General features: G+C 37.5%; 1 protein-coding gene across 4 annotated transcripts; it reads right to left on the bottom strand.

Annotated features, from left to right (window-relative positions):
• Positions 1 to 3,035: 3,035 nt before the first annotated feature.
• On the bottom strand, positions 3,036 to 20,575 carry CNOT7 (CCR4-NOT transcription complex subunit 7). Of its 4 annotated transcripts, none has more exons than XM_081130247.1 (7): positions 20,380 to 20,574; positions 18,919 to 19,129; positions 16,554 to 16,747; positions 11,450 to 11,611; positions 8,652 to 8,796; positions 6,268 to 6,378; positions 3,036 to 4,676 (listed from the first exon to the last, which is right to left on the bottom strand). In XM_081130247.1, exons 2-7 carry the CDS (start codon positions 19,033 to 19,035, stop codon positions 4,548 to 4,550), a joined length of 858 nt encoding a protein of 285 aa, XP_080986373.1. In that variant the 5' UTR covers positions 19,036 to 19,129; positions 20,380 to 20,574; the 3' UTR covers positions 3,036 to 4,547. The 4 variants fall into 4 exon arrangements, with proteins under 4 accessions (XP_080986373.1, XP_080986374.1, XP_080986372.1 ...); XM_081130248.1 differs by lacking the exon at positions 20,380 to 20,574 and adding an exon at positions 19,863 to 20,162; XM_081130246.1 differs by lacking the exon at positions 18,919 to 19,129 and having other exon boundaries at positions 20,380 to 20,575.
• Between the last annotated feature and the right edge of the window lie 13 nt (positions 20,576 to 20,588).

Raw genomic sequence — 20,588 nt, 5'->3', positions numbered from 1 at the left:
TCCTTGTATAGATTAGTATCCAGTGGCCATCACTGAAGGCATGAATTCCAGTAGGCTTGTTTCAAAGGAGCTTTGTGGATCAAAATTATGAACATGAAGCATCTCCCGACGTAGCGGGAGGCTCTGAAATAGATGTTTTCTTCTGTCCTCGAACACAAGAGGATGTAAGTAGAGGGTGCTGCACTGTAACGCAGCCTCGGTCAGCCACGAGCCCAACCTCTGACGCCCTTCAACTGTTCTACCAAACAAAGAGCTCAAATGTGATCACCTGAGCGATGCCAATGTACTTGAAGTCACTTGCAGCCCTCTCACTGCGGGAGAGTGACGAGAAACCCCCTCCAAAAACTGGTGATGGCGCCCAGTGGGTCTTCGATGTTCTTATTCATGGCCTGTATTCTCTATATCTGCAGCTTATGGTTGGGGTGAGGTGGGGCGTGGCTGTGAAGGTCACTCATCTGTTGAATTACTTGAGTACCCTTTAAACCAAAGGGGGCCTTCTGATAAGTTACTTTAAACGCTGTTTTATGCTACACAAAGGAGCTCATTGCTCGTAAAGGACAGTAGTGTTTCATGATTTATGTGGCACCTTCCAGGGAAAGTTTAACACTGTTAGCTCAATCCTGACCTAAATTTATTAATACTTATTAGTTTTACAGATAAACGTGCTTAATTAAACTGAAAAAAACATATGCATCAAAGTAGAATTCTGTTGAACAAATTAAAGAACTAATACTCAAGAATTAAGGATTAAAGAACTAGTACTTTCAGCTATGAAAGGCTGTTGTCAGAGTTTAGGTTTCCCGTCTCTATCATGTACAGCCCTCTAACGCTAGTATTAAAAGCATCTTAAATGAGTTCAACATTTATATGAGAGCTGAATATTAAAAAAAGCAACCTTGCCCGGCTGGTGTGGCTCAGGTGGTTGGAGTGTCCTGTACGCCAAAAAGTCATGGGTTTGATTCCAGGTCAGGGCACATACCCTAGGTGGCGGGTTTGGTCCCCGGTTGGGCGTGTATGAGGCAACCTACTGACGTTTCTCTTTCACATCAATGTTCCCCCCCCCACCAATCAATAAACATATCCTCAGGTGGGGATTAACAACAAAAGCAACCTTAATTACATAACTATCCTTAGTGTAACATGAAACATGTTTTAAAGTTCTTTAAAAATTACATTTAGGCTGGAAGTAGATGTGGCTGAATCCCAGAACAGTCGTGGTCAACTGAAGGGAAGTCAGCATACATACAGACAGTTTGATTTCATTCCCTCTTTCTACATCTTTGCAGAAATGAGACACCAACTAACAATGAACAATGTTAATTCTTGTTTAGAAGAAAACAAAGGTGTATGACAAAAGTCACAACACGCAAGTACATTTTCACAGGTTTTTAAATGTGACCACCTACTTTTTCCTGCTCCGTGCATATTTTTACCACCATCAGTTGTATCACATCTTAGTAGATCCCACTTCAGGTTGTACTGACTTACTAACTAGTAGTTGTTCCACAGAGCCTATAAATAGAAACAATTTTTCAGTTGCTTCAAACAGCACAGATCTTCCAAATAACAGCTGACAGTACTGACTCATTAAGAGCCAAGGAAAAACCCTCAAAGTCATTTGCCTTGTTTTATAATTAACAGTTGATTTTGTATGCAGTGTCCTCACTCTTCAAGCAACTATTCTCATCAAAAGGCCAATAGTTTTATTTTTTCTAGACACATTTCTTTGGGCTACTGCGTTAAAAAAATGTGACGTTAAGTCACCATCAGTAATTGGCTTTGCTTGGCTAACAAATGGGCTGCTTGTAAATGTACTTTGGTTACATTTTCTTATTTTTGTGAAGAAATTATGCTGTGATGAGTTATTCTATTTTAAAATTTCGAATTCTCCCAACTCTTGCTTTCCCATGAATTGGGAATATTGTGATGAGGCTTCAGCCTGGTTATGGCAACATATGTTGTCTTTTTTGGCACAGTTATAGTGTCATTGCATGATAAACACAGTATTTTACCATATCATTTGGTAAGATAATCCATACTTCAATGTGCCTTAAAAGCACACCGTTCAAAGTGCATTTTCCTTGTTTTGACACAACGGGTATGAAATGGTAACAGAAAGTAATAAAATATTGTGGAACACTCCAAATGCTGCCCTCTACCTACATCACTGATTTTGCAGCACACCAAGCAGAAATGTGAAATTAAAAGAATGTCGTGGGCAGTTTCTGTAGCAGCCACTCAACTTCCCCACTGTCGTGCAGAAGTGGTCATAGTACATAAATGCGTGGGGCTGCATTCCAAAAATTTAATTGTGGATACTAAAATGTAATTTTCAAAGGTCAGGAAATACTTTTTTCCCAACCATTTTAAAACTGTAAAAATCATTCTCATCTCACTGGCCATACAAAAACAGGCAGCAGGCTGGTTTGGGCCTGCAGACCATAGTTTGCTGACATTGCTCTAGTGAATTAAACAGAATATAGTGAGTCCAGAATTAATGGCTCAGGAACACTAAATATGTATCAGCTAAATGTCTCTCATCCAAAAGCTAGACTTAGTAAAAGCCACAATGTTCCTCTTATAGAAGTTATAAAATATTATATTACTTGAGACAGAAACCAATATTGATACAAACTATAAACTTCAGCAACTATGTGGCTATTCAAAAGGCAATCTTCATAACTCCTGTGTTTTTTTCTTGAGGAGGAGAAGATAGAAATAAAAAGAAACCAATTAGATACCTGCTATATTGGATCAGCTTTAAAAAGAAGCTACAGTAAGTTATACCAAGTGCATTTGCTTTGTAAATCTTCAAGAATAAATGCATTTCTGGAGAGATAGAAAACAATTCTTAAAATCTAATAAAGGAATTAATAGAGAATAAACCAACACTGTTGAAATGCAGAAGGCTTAGACTGATTTTTCAATAATTAGGTAGTTATTGACGTTACCGAGTTCTGTTCAGCTGCCCAAAATAAAAATAAAAAATCCCCCAAATAAGTATTTTCAAAACAAAATTACCAGTCATCAACATATATAAGAAAACATTTCTGAAGCCTTTATTTACAAAAGCTTTAAAAACAAATAATAGACTTTATTTTGCAAATAATGTTTTGTTTAAAAAGGACCACCCAGTTACAAGCACTGTAGTATCATGAATAAAGAAATGTACAAGGAAAACAAACGATGTGGCTGACATCTGGAGATCTGCTCATACTACTGACTGAAGTGTAGATAACACATCCTAACTTGTAGTCCATCATTTCTGAATAGAGCTAATGATTACCCAAATGTCTTCCTGCACATGCTCTGGTCTAGTCACATATTCTGCATGGCTAAATATTTCACAGTCTCTTTTGTCAATATATATAAAATAGATTGCAAAGATATACACACAAAAAATAAACAAACATTACACTCCTCGGGTAATTTTATTAGCTACATATTAGCTCTATGTGTATATACACACACACAGCTAACATATCTATATATTTTTGTATTTTGTTGTGCACCAAATCTCTCCATTCTTTATCTTTGTAACTATGAAAGCATAATTTTTTGTCTTCTAATTTAATCTGGTACAAAATATACCTAAAGATTTGCTATCTTTGGACTTTAATGAAATTGATTTGTGGAATCAACAAATCAAGAGCTCATAAGTATGGCTACAGAATTATAAAAAAATTAAAACAAGGTGAACAGTGATGGAATAAAGAGCAGATCAAGGGAAGTGTGCCATCATAAAGTAACTGCAGCGTCAACATCTTTGAGACCAGTTTCCTGGCAGACAACAAAAGTCCAATCATAAATAAGGGATTTTTTCCTGAAGGTTGTAAAGCTGGTTTGAAAAGTTCTTCAGTCACAGAGCAGCCTACACACGCCAATCAGAAACTGACAGACATCAGACGTGCTGGAAGATTGAACACTAGTAGTGAAACAGCAGTTAGTAAGCTCCTCAGCAGCTTTTGTCTGTTATTTTTTTGTCATCTTGCTGAATCAACCATTTGCACAATGCATGTGCAATATTCCACGGGTGAAAAACAAGGAAATACTTTACAAGGTTGGCAGATGGTCATTTTTCCAGCTAAGAGCAAGAAAACCCAAATTTTCTGATAAAACAGAAGATCTGAGTCAGAATCACTCTCTAAAGTGCAAAATTGATGGTCCACAATCTCAAATAGCTAAAACTCCTGCAGGATGGAAGGGAGACATGAAACAGGGAAATAAATTACAGTCAGTGCTAGTTAATTTAGGAAAGGGGAAACACAAGCCAAGGTCAAGTCGGTCAAGTTTATATGGTGCAGCTTTCCCACTCTCTGTCACACGCCTGGTAACAAGCATATTCAGTTAAGGCCAATTTAACCTGAATGCTTTTCTATTTAAGCTGAGACAGGAATGGTCATACCTAGTACTAAAGGACAGAAAATAAAAAGGGCCATGAAAGAAAAAAAAGTACTATTGTTCACAAGGATTCGACCAGAGATAAAACCTATATACAAGCATATGTGCAGTTCAAATAAAATAAAAAATAAAAGGGCTATTTCATGTCATGACTGCTTGTTGGCTTCCTCTTCATATGCATTCCCTGTGCCATTCTGTACATAGGATGAACCAGAACCAAGGCCATACAAATGACCACAATATTTGGCATCATCAATATGATCTTCAAAGAACATCTAAAAAGGAATTTTGGAAAAAACAAAAAAAAGATCATTTTAACCAAAAGGTACCACTGGTAATTTATATTTCAGCAATGTAAGTACTGACTGTTCATTAACTATAATGACAGCTCTTTCCTATAGTGCTCCTTTGAGGCCACACATTTAAATCAATGAATAAGACAGGTTTTCAAAGTACAGAGCTCAAAAGAAACCAAGGAAAAAAACTATCAAAAAAATGCATAAACAAATGCCTTTCCTTTTAACATTTAGACCATTTTTACAAGAATTTGTAATCACGGGAAAATGGCAGACATTTGTATTCCATTTAACAGTATTCAACGATAAGAATGAATGAAAATAGCCAATAGTGAGGGAGGTGGGAGTTAAGATAAGTAACTATGTGCAAGGCTGAGTTGGCTAAAAACAATCAAAGCCTAAACATGTTCTGGAGAGTAAAATCTGAACATTCACACTCGGTGACCATCCTTGAAGAAGCCAAGAAAAATAAATTAGTAGAGAATCCACCATAAATTGAACCATTAAACTATTTTTAAAATGCAAAGCTGAAAATCCAAAAGGTTGTTTTAATTCTCTAACGTAGCACTGGAAAGACGCAAAGTACTTTCATGAGAATAGTCCAAACCACTTGGCAAAAAAAGTCCACTACTACTTGGCAAAATGGCTACTATGCTATTAATACATTTCTGTAAAAAGTTATAAATTTCCAAAAGACTTCTTAGTTGATTCTTTAATGTCTAGAAGACATACTCAAAAGAATTTTAACATAAACATTCTACAAAAAGGAAAGCTTTTTTGTAAGCAAAAAAATCCATTCTATTTTGTTTTGGCACAGGTAACTTTTCTTCTTTGCATTTTACCTATGGCAAGGTGCACCTGTATGTATCACTTAACCTACAGTAGACTCAGTTCATTACATTTCGCTCTTCCACACCTAAGTTCTTTATCTCTTGGTCTTTTACTACTTAAGGAGGATCTGTTCAATATAATTTTTGATTCAATTACTATTTCAGATTTTATTTAACTCCTTTGGATTTCAAAAACTTCTGGGTAAGACTCAATCTTCTAAAAAGCACAAGTCCTCCTCTATGAATCCTCCGAGTACTAGAGAATAGAATAATCAAACCTTAAGCGCTTGACTATGGTTTTTACCGGAAGTTTAATGCCTAAGATAAGACAATGCCAGAAGAAACATGTGAATGGACCCTTGACTTGGCAGCAGTGGCACTGATGTGGGCTACAGAGAGAACTCGAGTTCTCCCACTAGTAATGTACATGGCCGTGGATAAAAGGTACTAGCCTCTGGCCTCAGTTTTCTTACTTAAGAAATAATATGGTTGGACCTACATGATTTCTAAGGTAGTTTAAGTTTTTTAGTCTCCAAAGAACTTAATTCTCATTTCCTACTCAACTACATTTCAAGATGACTTATTTTTAATTACTTTCATTCAAGTGTGGTAGTTATGACTTACATGGTACCTCTAATTATATCTTCACTTGCTAAGTACTTATTGCCCCAAAACTTTGCCATACAATTTTTAATGTTCTTAACCTAACAAACTGAGAAAAGGCACTGATGTCTTCATACTTCTCTCATTTTGAAAAAGGCCATTCCTGTGAGCAATGAATCAGATCCTGCCTGATGCTGTGGTCCTATCCGTTCCAGCTCTAACTGTTCAGCAACTTCCTGTAAACCACCCTAAAAGACAGAAAAAAATGCCGGTCAAAAGTGAAAATCACTGCAATGCCTGAATCCACAAATTATATAACTTACACAATGACCAAAATATAAATAAACTTCAGAACAGACAGATGGACCTTATGAGGACTGGAAAACACCAGACAATGTGAATCATTAATATATTTGTTGAATGTGTGTGAAGTTTGTAATTTAACAAAAAATTAGATCTTAATTGGGCAAATTTATCTTTATCATATGCTTTAAGGCATGTAACAGGCAGACAACTCTTCTAAAGATGTGGGGAAAGCAGATCATATACAAGGTAACAGGTATCCAGGGTAACATCATCGAGTACGTGCACAGTCAATCCGTCCATTGAACAAGTATTACAAAAGCAATTGTAGGTACTTTCAAATTTTCTTAAGCTTCTGAGTAATCTATAAATAGTTTCATCTAAATGATTTGTACAAAACAATACTATTATGACTAATCAAATCTTAAGTATCTATCATTTTTGCTGTTTAAAAAGAAGAGTATTTTTTATAATACAACTCCTTAGAAGAGTCTGCTAAAAACCTGCCTCTGTTAATAATGCTAGGATTTCAAAGAAAGATGAGAGTGAAAGGAAGAGAAAGAGAATAAGAGAAAGAAAGAAGAAAGGGACAGTAGTGAGGGAGGGAAGCGTAACAGTAGGGTGAAAGTGGGAGGAGAGAATGTAAAGAAAGGAAAGCAAGATCAGGAAAAACAACAAAACACAAACAAATTTCTCTTATTGTTAAGGCCTCTAGCAACCAGCCCTTCTGTTTATCAGTCTGAAAGAGTGTTAGGACAGCAGCTGCTTCCGAGCTAAAAATAGCATGAAGATTAGGTATCATTAGCAGCTGCGCAGGAGAGCAACAGAATAGGGTCATTCGGTGGTGGACTATAGGTCAAAAAGCACCATTGTCATGAATCTGAATTTAACACACAGGTCACTCGGTGTATTCAGAGTATCTGATATACTTAGAAATTTTCCAGTAACATATGAGCAATAATTTGGTCCGGTTTTCAAAAACTGTCATTGTACAGATACCAATTTTAAAAAGCATTTCCAAAACCACATTAAAACATTCTCAGCACGTAATACTTTCAGGGTGTGGACCGCGTTTCTAGAGGAGTAAAGATATTCTACTGCAAGTTCACTTGCGTTGCACAGTTAGAAGTCTCAAATTGCACCGAATTCCACTGCTCGTAGGTGCTACAAACATGAAATAATCTTCCTTAAAAATTTCCCTGGTTATGTGCCATATCCTATAATGAGGCAAGCTGACTTTGGCCAAGACTGCTACTCTTACGAATTTTCAGTTCATCTGTCAAAGCAAAGTTTCCCATTTAATTCCTAAAATATTTCTTTCTGTGTAAAAGTATTGCTCATAAAGTTTTTGCCATCTCCTAAAAGTATAACATAATTGCACTTATAAAATCCTTGTGAGGAGAAAATTTGATCAAACTTGATGTAGGTTCTCTGAAGCAACCACTTTACCTAAATGGCTTTTTATTTATTTACGGCTTAAATACAAATACACCTGAAACAATAAAACACTGTATTCCTGAGGAGACTGAAAGATCATAGGTGAATTCATTCTCAAATTAAAGGAACACTTTACCTTATTAAAAAAATGTTCCTTTTGAAAAAATGTTCAAAAGTAACAAATTATTACACATATTAAGCTGTGTCAGAATGTAAGATACTGTCTGGATAGGATATTTATTTACTATAGCACTTACTACTAACAAGTCGACATCTGTGGGCCAGGAAAACAAAACAGAACAAAAACCTCTGAGCTATGTAATTTAATCCCTGGAACATGATCCCATGACTAGACCCACAAGATAATCTCTAGCCAAGACCAGCTGAAGGAGAAACTTTTGCACACTACTGACTCCATCTGCACACTGCTGGCCCCTGGATTCTGTCTTAAGTAGATGCTGGGAGAGTGAGAACTTGCCCTTCTGTGCATGAGAGCCTCAGTTTCTGGGCTGGTTTATGATTTTTAATCTGGCAAGCAATGACAAAAATTTGACTCTTGGCTTGAATTTTACTGAAAACATATTCTGCCAGTATATATGAAAGCTTTGCAAAAGGATTTCCTATAAAGCGTTATTTATGCAAGAAAAAGAATCAAATGAAAAGATAATATAACTGCACTTAATATAAAACTAAAAAACATCATCCCAGTTTGGGACCTTATATGTTGGTCACTGGGTCGGAATGGTGTGCTGATTACAGATAAAGCCATGTGAAGCCTTACTTTGAGATTTTTGCAGCTCTTCATGAGGTACTTCACATCATAAATGACAGGAAAAAACAATCGAAGGATCTCAAAGAAGTCAAGTTCTTCTTCAGGCAAGTTAGAATTGGTCAGGATTTTGATTAAGTAGCCAAAGTCATAACCGCTACAAAAGGGTAAAAGAACACAGAAGAGGGACGTAAATACCATAGAGATGAAGAACCTTTTCTGTTACAAATTTTAAGTGAGTCACACTGTAGACAAAAAAGGAAATCTATATATATATAAAAAAAAAGTGCACAAAACCCAGAAAATAACATGTTCACAATTATAATGGGAAAATGTCATCACCTTACACAGACTTTGTCACTTCATCACTCAGATATCAATATGCAGATCTCTATTACCATCTCAAGCCTGTAGTCACTACACTACTGTTTTGCTGATCCTTGAATCGAGAACTCTTCAAGGAGAGTCAACTGCCCACAGTAGATGTCTAAAAATTTAAGTACTATGGAAACGAAGACATAAAGATGAATGGAAAGTTGACCAAAATGTGAAAAGGTATCAAGAGAACTGGCATTCAGAAGGCAAAAATAATGCACATCTTCCCATCTTTTACATAAAGAGGTCACATAATTCAAAAACCCAAAGAGTTAATTCCCTACCAAAGTATATTCACTTCCTACAAGTGACTATTAATAAGTGCTCTCTTCCCTCAAAATTCTTTCTGCTTCTGTCTCCTGAGGGCTCCCCAGGAGACCCTAACGGGAAGACTGCACATGAAAAAGTGAAGGCAGCAAAGGCTGAGGACCACTTGCAGATGCCCTCCCTGAAGAGCCCAGCTCCCACAGATTTGTTACACAAGTTGTTTTCTTGTACTATCCTTTAAGATGCATATATTGTTTTCTCCACTAGGTTAAAGGGCAGGAATCACATTTAAAAAAATATCTTTTCTTTATTGCACATGGTTGGAACTCAACATTTGATGAGAGATATTAACATATCTTTTGGGGAGGATACAAAATAAAATTTATATTTAATATTCAGAACTTTACTTCTAATCTAAAAAGTAAAAATAAAAGCTTTACCATTGAAGACCACTTATAAATGTTAAGGTATGAAAAATAAACAGTAGAAACCTTTAAATTCCTGGTAGTTGGCAAGGAAGTACTCTGCTATCTACTAAAACATAAGTCAATACAGCACTTGCTTATTACTACTAGTAAAAGTAAGATTATATTAGAGTTTAGGATTTATAAATTTCTTAAATTAGTCCACCTTCTAGAAATCAATTACATTATACAATAAATCTTAACATATCTTGACAAGTATTCAAATACATCAGAGTCTAATCTAGACTCTAAACTCTAAGACAACATGAACCCTTTCTGTTTTTGTTCATCTTAATATTCCCAGTGCCTAGTACATAGTATTTGCTCAGAGTATTTTTTGAATGAAAGACCTTCCTATATACAGTAAAAGGACAGGCCAATTCTTTCCCATTCTTTTGTATCATTCTAACCAGGAAAGTAAAAAAACAAAACAAAAAAAAACAAACAAAACTCAAACATTCCTCAAATTAACAGACTGAAGTCTTGTTTCCTACAGTACGGGCTCAAGTGGGGGAAAACAGAGAGAAAACATGACAGGTAGTATGTTCAGTATCTCCAGCTCAAAAATGACTGCTTAGTGCTGCACCAAAGTTTACCACATGTACAGTCCTTTACTGGAATCATTTCACAGGCCAGAGCTGGAAATGGTAAAGCAGGTGGGAGACTCTTATTTTTTTAAAAAAATGTATGAAGTGGACCGAGAATAAGAACATTAACACCTGTATAATACAATACTTTACAAAAAATAAAATGCCAAATAAAGTCATACCCAAGGCAACTTTTAGTCCCTGGGCTGCCAGTTTAATTTAATTTACTTAGGAAAACTTTCTCTTACCTGAAGTCTATTTTTACAAACGAAACTAATTTCCTTTCTAGAAATCCTCTTCAACAATCTAGTTTTATTTTACAATAACGAAGAATTAAAAACTCCCACTTACTAAGAGTATACTAAGAAAACATTTCACTGGATGATTTAAATATGATATTATTGATGATTAAAACAATTCTGCAAGATAGTTCTTCTAACTGATGCCATCCTGATCACTATTTTTTTTTAAAAATTAAACTCGACCACACACCAACCCCTAGCATTTTGTGTTTTTTCTCCATAGCATTTATTACCACCTGAACTAACCACATAAAAATTTCATCATTTAGAAAAATTGTGTGCCTACTCCCACCAGAATGTAAACTCTATGAGGGCAAGGATTTTGGTCTGTTTTGTTTACATCTTAATTCCTAGAATATTATCACAGTGCAAGGCATGTGGTAGATAATAAGTAGTTTTAATAAATGAAACTCAGGTTAAGTAATGTTAAATAACCTTAGGTACCAGATTACAAATGGATTGCTGGGCTTAAACCAAGGTCTATTTTTGCAGCCTGCACCCTTTCCACTATGCAATTCTGTCTCTCATAGGCTAAAATGTATCCCATGTTATAAAACCTTTAAGTACACCAGCATGAATCTCTTAAGAGTTAGGAGACTGCTATATGGCAGCCAATTCTTTACAGAACTAAGCCTGAGAGTGACCCAAGCCAAGTGTGAAGCTGCTAGAAAATGCTAACACATATGCCATTTTCTTTTTTTGTTTCTCTTCCCTTTTATTGTTTTTTTAAATTTAAGCACTTCACTCAAAACTGTTGGAGTGTGAGGTTTTGTGTGGCAAAAACACATATGCCATTTTCAATGCAGTCTCTTTACCTGTGAAATGATAACCATTTGACCCCTTCACAGAGGACCACTCCTGATGTCATAAGGAGTTCTGCAAAGTACTGGGTTTCAATTCCTTCCTCCTCATGCTTTTTAAACTGGATACCAGATGTTGTTAGTAGCTCTATAGAGTCTTGGGCATACATGTCCTCCCTGGCAGGAGAAGAAGAAACACAACACTCAAAAGAGCCACACTTCAAACTTTTTCTCGACTTACGCCTACAACTACAATGCCATAATCAAGAAAGAGGACAGGCTTGGGTCCAGTTGTTCCAATGTTTCACATATATGGAAAGAAAAATGCAATTTAAATATAGGTCATGATTTCAGAAAAGTGTGCACACATTAAATAATCACTCAAAACAGTCCAATGGTGAGATTTTAATCTTTACTATGAACTAGCTTTGGAAAGTTAAATAAATTTAACCGGGTTTGACAAGTCTTCTACTCACCGGGGACTAGCACCACAAAGTAATAGACATGTTCTTTCAGGGGCTTTCAGACTCAGTAGCCATTGCAATGCTGCCAGATGCAGCTGCAGCCACGGGGCCGAGGGCCTATGCTCATCTACTTGCTCTCAGCAGCACCAGAGAGGAGAAGGGTGGGAAACATCTGTTGTGGCTGGTTAGACGACATCAGTATTGAAGAAAAAGGAGATGCCTCCTCTCCCTAATAATCGCCTTGCAAATGGTCCCAATAGCAGGAAACTGATTAAAATGAAGAACTCTGCTATAACAGCAATCACTTCTTCTGACAATCTTCGTCCCAGAAGATTACCTTCCAAAAATCAAGCCAGGAAATCTAAATATAAACCAGTCACTCACGACTTTACTCAAGCCCAAAGAAAGCCATCTCTACTTTCTAAGTACACGCAGGTATCCAAAATATTAAATAAGTGATCAAAATGAACGTATATGTTTCTGAGAATAAATGAAAAGTATTTTGTACATTGGCCTTTAGATTCTTCTATTTACTTAAATTGTAAGAATACCGCTTTCCATCATTTAGCAAAAGACAATCCCACTAAAAGCTTAAAAAAAACTAATTATACCAAAATAAACATCACACTTGAGCCAAAATATATCCTTATGGTTGTCTTTGGAAATGAATCTGCTTCCAAATGTCTTTGAAAAATAAAACTAGTCACTGAAATATTTAAAAATGGGAAAACCACAACAATCACTCAAAATTTCCCCTGGAAAACTTCAGAAAGATATCTGAATAAACCCAATACACGTTTTTTCATTCAACAACAGATATTATTGGCCTTATTATACTAAAAGTATATATCTTAAACAACTAGAATCTCACTCACCAGGCCTGCTGCTCACACAGGGAGGCATGTTTAGCAACTATAACCAACCAAGGCCTACTAGATTCTTTCTCCAGGCTCACATTATTCTGGGCCATATGCTTGCTTTTAAAAGTTCATTGTCTCTCCATTTCTCTCAGAATGTAAGCCTCAAGAGGGCAATCATTTTTGTCTTGTTTCATTCAATGTTTTATTATCAGATAAAAAAATATGTGAAGTGGAACAGTGAGTGTTGCATTCACTGTTCAGTCAGTACTTCCCAGACTTGCCCAATGACGATAATCACCCAGAGAGCTTACCAAAAATACAGACTCCCAGGTTCCATACCTAGACCTACTGAATCCCAATCCTCAGGAGAGAGACTGGATGACTACCTCAGGTAATTTATGTCAAGTAAGTTGGTAAACAAAAATAAGAATATAAATTTTTTTCCCCCTGCATAGTTCACATAGCTCAATTCAGATAAGTTAATGACGGTCGTCTAAATTTCACTGACTAAATATTTTATCACTTGGAATGAATTCCATGCTTTATAATACCCATGTAATTAGAAAGAGAAAGCTGGGAACCCCATTTAGGTAAGCTAACTAAATCTCCAAATAGGATAAAAAAAAAAAATGCGTGGGGTAAGGGAAACTCCATAATCACTATGACTTGATTCTCTAAATCAATAGAATGTCCCTTTTCCATGGTGTCCATTTCAAGTTCTGAAATCATTCCAACCTGCCTTCCCCCCTCTCAAAAATCCTAGCAAATTTAGAAAAATATTAAATTATACTAATCTCAAAGTAAAATACTGTTTATATATTAGAATTGCTGTAGGTGCAAAAGCTGTCTTACTAATTAGATCTGTTCAGAATAGCAACATACCGTAATGTGATCACTCCTAACACCAATCAACTACTGAAGTTGATGGTCACAAAATTCCCAGTTCTGACAACTGAACAGAAATGAAAGCCATGTACAAAGCTCTAAAAAAGGTTTTCTAAAAAAGCAGATACAAGGCTGTCCATCTTCAGTAATATCTTAAAGTCAGAAACTAACTCAACTAGGTATGCTAAATTCAGTAAATGTTTTGAAATTGCCTCTACCAGCAAATACAAACTTAACCTACTGCACAAATGCACATTTTTAACATGCAGATTAGAGATTTTACAAACACCTTCCATTTCAATACACTCCTGGCTCAGCACACATTTAACATGTTTAAAAATGCAAACTCCTCCCCAGCTGGGCATGGCTCAGCGGTTGAACATTGACCTAGGATCCAGGAGATCTAGGTTCGATTCCCAGTCAGGGCACATGCCCAGGTTGCAAGCTCGATCCTCAGTGGGGGGCGTGCAGGAGACAGCTGATCAATGACTCATCACTGATGTTTCAACTCTCTCCCTCTCCCTTTCTCTCTCTGAAATCAATAAAGATATATTTAAAAAAAAAAAAAAATTGCAAACTCCTATATATTTCAATTGATGCTGAAAATCATAAGAGGCAAGTGGACTATAGATTGTCACAAATGCAGATTACTAAACGTAGTATTTAATGAACTCAAACTGGTAAGAACACAAAGATGCCCCCCAAATCTGCAAAGGCTGTGAACGATAACATAAACAGCCAGCAACTCCGTAACTGACAACTGTTCTTCAACCTTCAAGTGCCTGTGCATTACCAGTAACAAATAAAAGCCACCTTTTCTGTTTCCCTTTGTTTCTGTTTCCCTTCTACTTATGGCACTCTCTCCTTTGCACTTGCATTTTCCTTAAATGAAGTCTTCCTTTTTTGTTACCACTGAAGCCATGGGCCCCTGTAATCTCTACTACACTGTACAAATGATTCTCTTAAATAGCAAGAATTACTGTCATTATCAAATTGATGCCTCTTTATAAAAAATTCATTCTAATCTCTTTTGACTTGTTAGTGTAATTCTGTCCATGGCTTTCTTTTTTTCACAGCTCATCAATATCCCACTTCAACTTTCATGTATATATCAACTCCAAATTCAGTCTGGAGAGAATTCTTGTATGTCGATCAGTACCTAACAATTCTCATTCTTGGACTTTAGTTATAGGCAGCAGACAGAAGAGTTATGGGTACACTAGTTAAAATGACCACAACCAACTGTCCTCAATTCAATATCCCTGGTGCCTAGCACAGCTGCTGACACATTCATTCTAGACACAAAATAAAGAGGGAATTTTCACATTTCTTCAAAATATCCAAGATTCTGTTCACAGGGCTCTGTTTCCACATTAGATAGTACTGGTTTTATTGTCCAACTGACTTTTCTACTTAAATAATATTTTTCACTATACCCTTCTCCTTCAACATCTCTAAGACATTAACATTAGTAGAAATGGAGGCAAAATTTGGCATAGCAAATGTACAATAGCCCTCTCTGTATAAGAAAAATGCCTTTCAGAAACTGTAATAACAAAGCAGTTATATCAGAACAAAGATGTTTCTAGTTAAGGAAAAAGTCTTTTTTACCAAAACTGAGACACTGATGGGTCACCTTCTAACTCGTGCACTGAGATCACAACAGTATCTTAAAGACAACGTTCTAATAATGTCCAGTTTAGGAAAAAAGTAACATGGAACGAATGAAATGGTAAAGAAATGATTTTAAAGGAGTTCCTTTGGGACAAGGGTACAAAGGCATTTTCCATGTTTCGGAACTATAAGATGTACAGAAGGCTATTTTCAGTTTGAATAGAGATAAGTATTTCTGTACCCTTTACAAGGTTCCGGAGGGTACATTTAAATCCAAGAGAGTCAAACAGGGAGTCAGGCTAAACACAATCAATTACAAGCCTGACTATTGCAACACTGACAACACTGCGCTCTAAAATTGTCAGCCCTGCTTCTCCTTAAATCTTATATGCTAAGTTTCACATTCTCTAGAGAATGGGGGAGGTTCATACACTGGCACTACCATCAATTGTCCCATGTATTCTTTTACTATTTTTCAAATCAGATGTTACACTGTATTATACAAGTACAGGCTATGGAACAGGACATTGCAATACTGTACTGGAACATACTTTGAATGTATGAAACATTTCTCCAACTTACAGTCAGTTTGTAAACAATCTGCTCTTGGCCCAAACAATGTGAGTTTCCATGAGCCATCAAGACTACTCCTACCAGTGACAGAGACGGAACCTGGATTTCTACCCATGGCTTGAGTTAGTATTCAGATTCTGGAGATAGTCTGCCAGATTCTGAACTGTTTCTGAAAGAAACACCAGGTTAAAGGACACTATTACTTCTCCTATATGTAAGTTATAAGAGGTTTTGTGGGCTGACCTGGGAATACAACCATTATATAACATTGATTTGACAGGAAAATGCACCCAGGTTTCCAAGAAATATCTTACCACCCTTGACATACAATCTACTCATAAACTGGAATATGACTGTAATAAAAATCCCTTCACAAGAAGCACAACTATTACAACAAAGATGTATATATTTCAAATTGATGACAGTCTGAAAGTGAAACTAATGTTCTAATTATTTTTTTCTATTAAGAAGTATTTTCAATACACAAAGTTTTCCAAATTTCAAAAAATTGGCAGTCATACTTTTCACATAACATTTCTAAAAATTTTTTTAGTCCTATAATATATAAACAAATCTAATCTTTGAAATTTTAGGTTTTAATTATTTCCAGGATAACTATGCCATATTCACTTAGAATTTCATTTACTATCCTTGAGGAAAATCAATTCCAAAAATCAAACTGAAAAAAAAAAAAAGTTCAGGTTATATTTACTTCCCACTTACGTCAAATTAAATTTAAAATTAAACTGCCAAGTTGAAGTTCCTGGAGGGTATTCTCCTTGCTCATTCATAAATGTCAGTCCTAGCTGAATTATCTTTAACAAGTCTACATTACACCGCAATAGTTGGTACTGATAGTCAGCATTGCTCCTGAATTCTCCAATAGGTCTTGCAACCACACCTGGAAACTCGGTGTCCTGTAAAATAGTTTAAAAATTCATTATTTACTAAAAACCACAGTCCACAAATTCATAGAATAAATAAGCAATTTTTGGTGCAAATCAAAGAATCCTGTTATAGATGACATTATACACACTCGTATTCCATTACAAAGTACCTTTTAACAAAAAAGAGCATTACTTTTGGAACCATAAAAATGAAACTCTATAACCTTAATGAGTTTTCCTCACTTTAAATATCACGTCAGTAAAACATTACTTATCTATAGTATGATAAATGCAACCAAGTACTCTATTCCTAAGGAAGGTGAAAAAAATCATAAACTGATGTTTCTCAAGAGGTATGTGAAACTATGTTATTCCAATGTTAAAATCAATTGAGAACTGGAAAAAGTAGAAAATGCATCATACTTTCCAATCGCTTTTCTCAGGCAAGGTTTATTTAAACATGAAACCCTCCTACTTTCTTGAGCTAAAGCAGCACTCTCTCTATACTCCAGAGAAAGCATGTCATCAAAAATTGCATGCCACTACACACTCATGTAGGATGTTATCTCGTCTCTAATGCTGTCACTCCTTATCACCGGAGAAATAAATGACCACCAGTAATTTCAATTGGATAAAAAAACTTCAATTCTATAAGTACACCTTTTTAAAATAGAACATTATCTACATATACTCAAATACTCATATTTTAACCAATCAACTTCCTCCTCCCCATAGAAGTGTATTTATTTGTATTAAAAAATACTGAGAAAATGACACATCAGTTTAGTATTAAAATTCAAATTAGGAAGCCAAGAACAAAATTTAAATAGCAAGTCATTATAAAAAGTCAAGAAATGACAACTTCTCTAAATTCATCCAACTCAATACCTTTACTGGATGTGCTGTGCTACGCTAGGTGTTAGAGGACCAAGGACTGTCAGGCACTACCCCTTGCTTCACAAAGCTAATTATTTGGCCCAGCCGGATGTGGCTCAGCGGTTGAGCATTGACCTAGGATCCAGGTGACCGGGGTTTGATTCCCAGTCAGGGCACATGCCCGGGTTGCGGGCTGGGTCCCCAGTCGGGGGCGTGCAGGAGGCAGCTGATCAATGACTCTCTCATCACTGATGTTTCTATCTCACTCCCTCTCCTTTCCTCTCTTTGAAATCAATAAAGATATATATTTTTAAAAAAAGCTAATTATCTGGAAAACCGGAGAGTAGCTAGCTGTAACAGATGTACAGGAAAGAGCAGCAGAGAAGCAAGATAATTAAGACAGCCGAGGCAGGCTAGGTAGCATATGCAAAAGCAGAGATGCTTAACAGCAGAGTGTGTTAGTTTTTAAAAGAATTAAAAACAAAACCACAGATCAACAATGTTTCACTGGGAGATCTGATTTTTGTTTGAAAAAGACATCCAGGAGCCCATCCCGTATTACCTGCCTTAGTACTGCCAGGGGCTGACCTGGCACTTATTGCTAGGTCCTAATGTTCTTCCGTTGAATATAAACAACTTCACACTTCATTATCAGACAAGGCCACTCCGTAAGCATGACTAAACACAAAGACACACTGTCCAAACCACGAAAATGACCAAACATCCTTCTATCTTGGTTAATGACTGACTGTTGCTTCTTTACAGCTTTGGACTTACTCTAGTCTTCTTTCACTCTAGTTAAGACTTATTGCCCTGGCTGGGTAGCTCAGTTGGTTAGGGTCGTCCAGCTATGCCAAGGCTGCAGGTTCAATCTCCGGTCAGAGCACGTACAAGCAGCAACAAATGAATGCATAAATAAGTGGAACAACAAATCCATGTTTCTCTCTCTCCCCACCTCCCTCCTTTACTTTTTCTCTCTCTAAAAATCAATTAAAAAAAAAAAGACTTTATTAAGGTACCCTATCATAGAATTACCCCAGCTTCCCACAAAGCTCTGCTTCCTTAATCCCTACCTAAAACCAACTGATACAAGTCTCCTCCAATGGTATGCATTTTCCCTCACTCCAATAATAAACCCAATTTGTCACATTGCTGGTATGTTTCCGCTGCTCTTTGGTTGGAGGACACTGACAACACTTTCTTTTCATAGTTAAATTAATCCCTAAAAAAAAAAAAATCAACCAGAATGGTTGAATTCAAGACTTTTACAATCTCTCTTCCCCTTTTATAAGAAGCAGTTTAAGGATATTTGATCATAGGCATACCATAGCAACATAATTATATTTTCGAATAACTTGACGAATTTTCTTCATCTCTTCATCCAGGTTGCAAGCCCAAACTTCACAAATTCTTTGGCTATGATCTACCGTTGCTGCTGGCATAGTGAGGGCACAAGAAGTCTAACTGCCAAGCATCAAAATGTTACACTTGATTGAAGATCTGTTTCATAAGATACTTTATCCTTTATTTGTGTACCTGTCAAAATAACACAGGTTTCCTAGTTCTAATATCAGTTATGTAAAAACAGTGTGTTTTATGTGTACATACTAATAATTTCTCACTAACTAAAGACTGTTCTGAATTTAACTCACTCTGACCAAAAACTGATAAAGATACCCATTTTCGGACAAAAATGAAAAGTGAAATACTGACATGCGAGAAGATCACCTTACGAGGATAGAAGTAACATCTGCTTTTATTCATAATTAACAGAACACTCAAAATCTGATTTGATTACAAAATCTCCTTTTACTGGCCTTTATTCAAGCCAGATTGGAGGGGACAAAAGTAAACCTCCCTTAAAAAAAAAAAAAAGTTCTTTCTGAGAAATAACAGACAGAGAGCTTGTCTGAATGTCCTTAACTGCAGGAGGAAGAAAGAAAGGCATTTCAAAAGCATTTCTTTTTAATTTCCTAAAAATCAGAGCACTTTTCACTGGTTACCAAACACACACTTCACGTTTCTGGCCCATAGACACTGTGTTCATGGTATATGACGATAACAGGACAGATTTTGATTCTTGAACACGGTAAGGCTTCTTCAATTTTCCACAGTTTGGAAAAAAGCATAACAAAGATTTAAAAAAAAAAAGGGATCATGAACCTCCTCCCCCCCAAACTCTGCAGTCAGAAATATAAATGAGTGCTTGAAGAACAGAAACCAAAGATCCAGGGGACCCTTCTTTACAGCCCCCCCATCGGCCACACACACGCTCTGGGAAGACCCTGCCGCTCAGCATCTGCTCTCCTCCGCCTCTCGCTCCGCTCGCGTCCCGGGGGCGACGCGGCACCAGAGCCCCCATTACTGGAGCCGGCACCTCCGAACTGCAGGCTCCCGAAGGCAGGAGAGGGCAGGACGGAAGCATTCACGTCCCAGATAACTCTCTCCCCTGGCGGAGCGCCCGCGCGAAGGCGCAGATAACCAGTCACTGGAGCCAGATTGACTCCGCAGCCCCGCGGCGCGAGGGACTCGGAGCTGCCGGGGGTCCGTCCCACCGCCTCCAAGCCCCAGGTACAAAGCCTCGGCGTCATCACTGCGCGCCAGCCCCCGGCCAAACCCCCCGCCCCAGTCGCTCGGCCTCCCCTCAGCCCGCCGCCCATCCTTCCTCCGCCCGCCGCGCTCCAGCTGGCGCCATCGCGCACCCTCTCAGGTTCGCCGTCCCCACCCCCTTTCTACTTCCCCAGCCCGCCCCTCCCCGCGGAGTCGGCCGCAGCCCCCAGATCTACTTGTGTCACTGAGCTCGCGCTTCTCCTCCTCCTCCTCGCCATAGAGACAGCACCCAGCAGCGGCGGCGGCGGTGGCGGTGGCGGCGGCGGCAGCGGATGCCCCATAGACACCTCTCGCCCAGCGAGGGGGGAAGGGGAGCCGGAGCTGCGCCGCGCCGAGCTGCACCGTCGCTCTCGTACGTCCTGGCGCGGCTCTAGGTGATGACGCG

This window comes from Miniopterus schreibersii (assembly GCF_964146895.1).
Source record: "Miniopterus schreibersii genome assembly, chromosome: 2".
NCBI classification, from domain to species: Eukaryota; Metazoa; Chordata; class Mammalia; order Chiroptera; family Miniopteridae; genus Miniopterus; species Miniopterus schreibersii.
The sequence above is the reverse complement of the archived record's forward strand: the minus strand, read 5'-3'. Positions and strand labels throughout refer to the sequence as shown.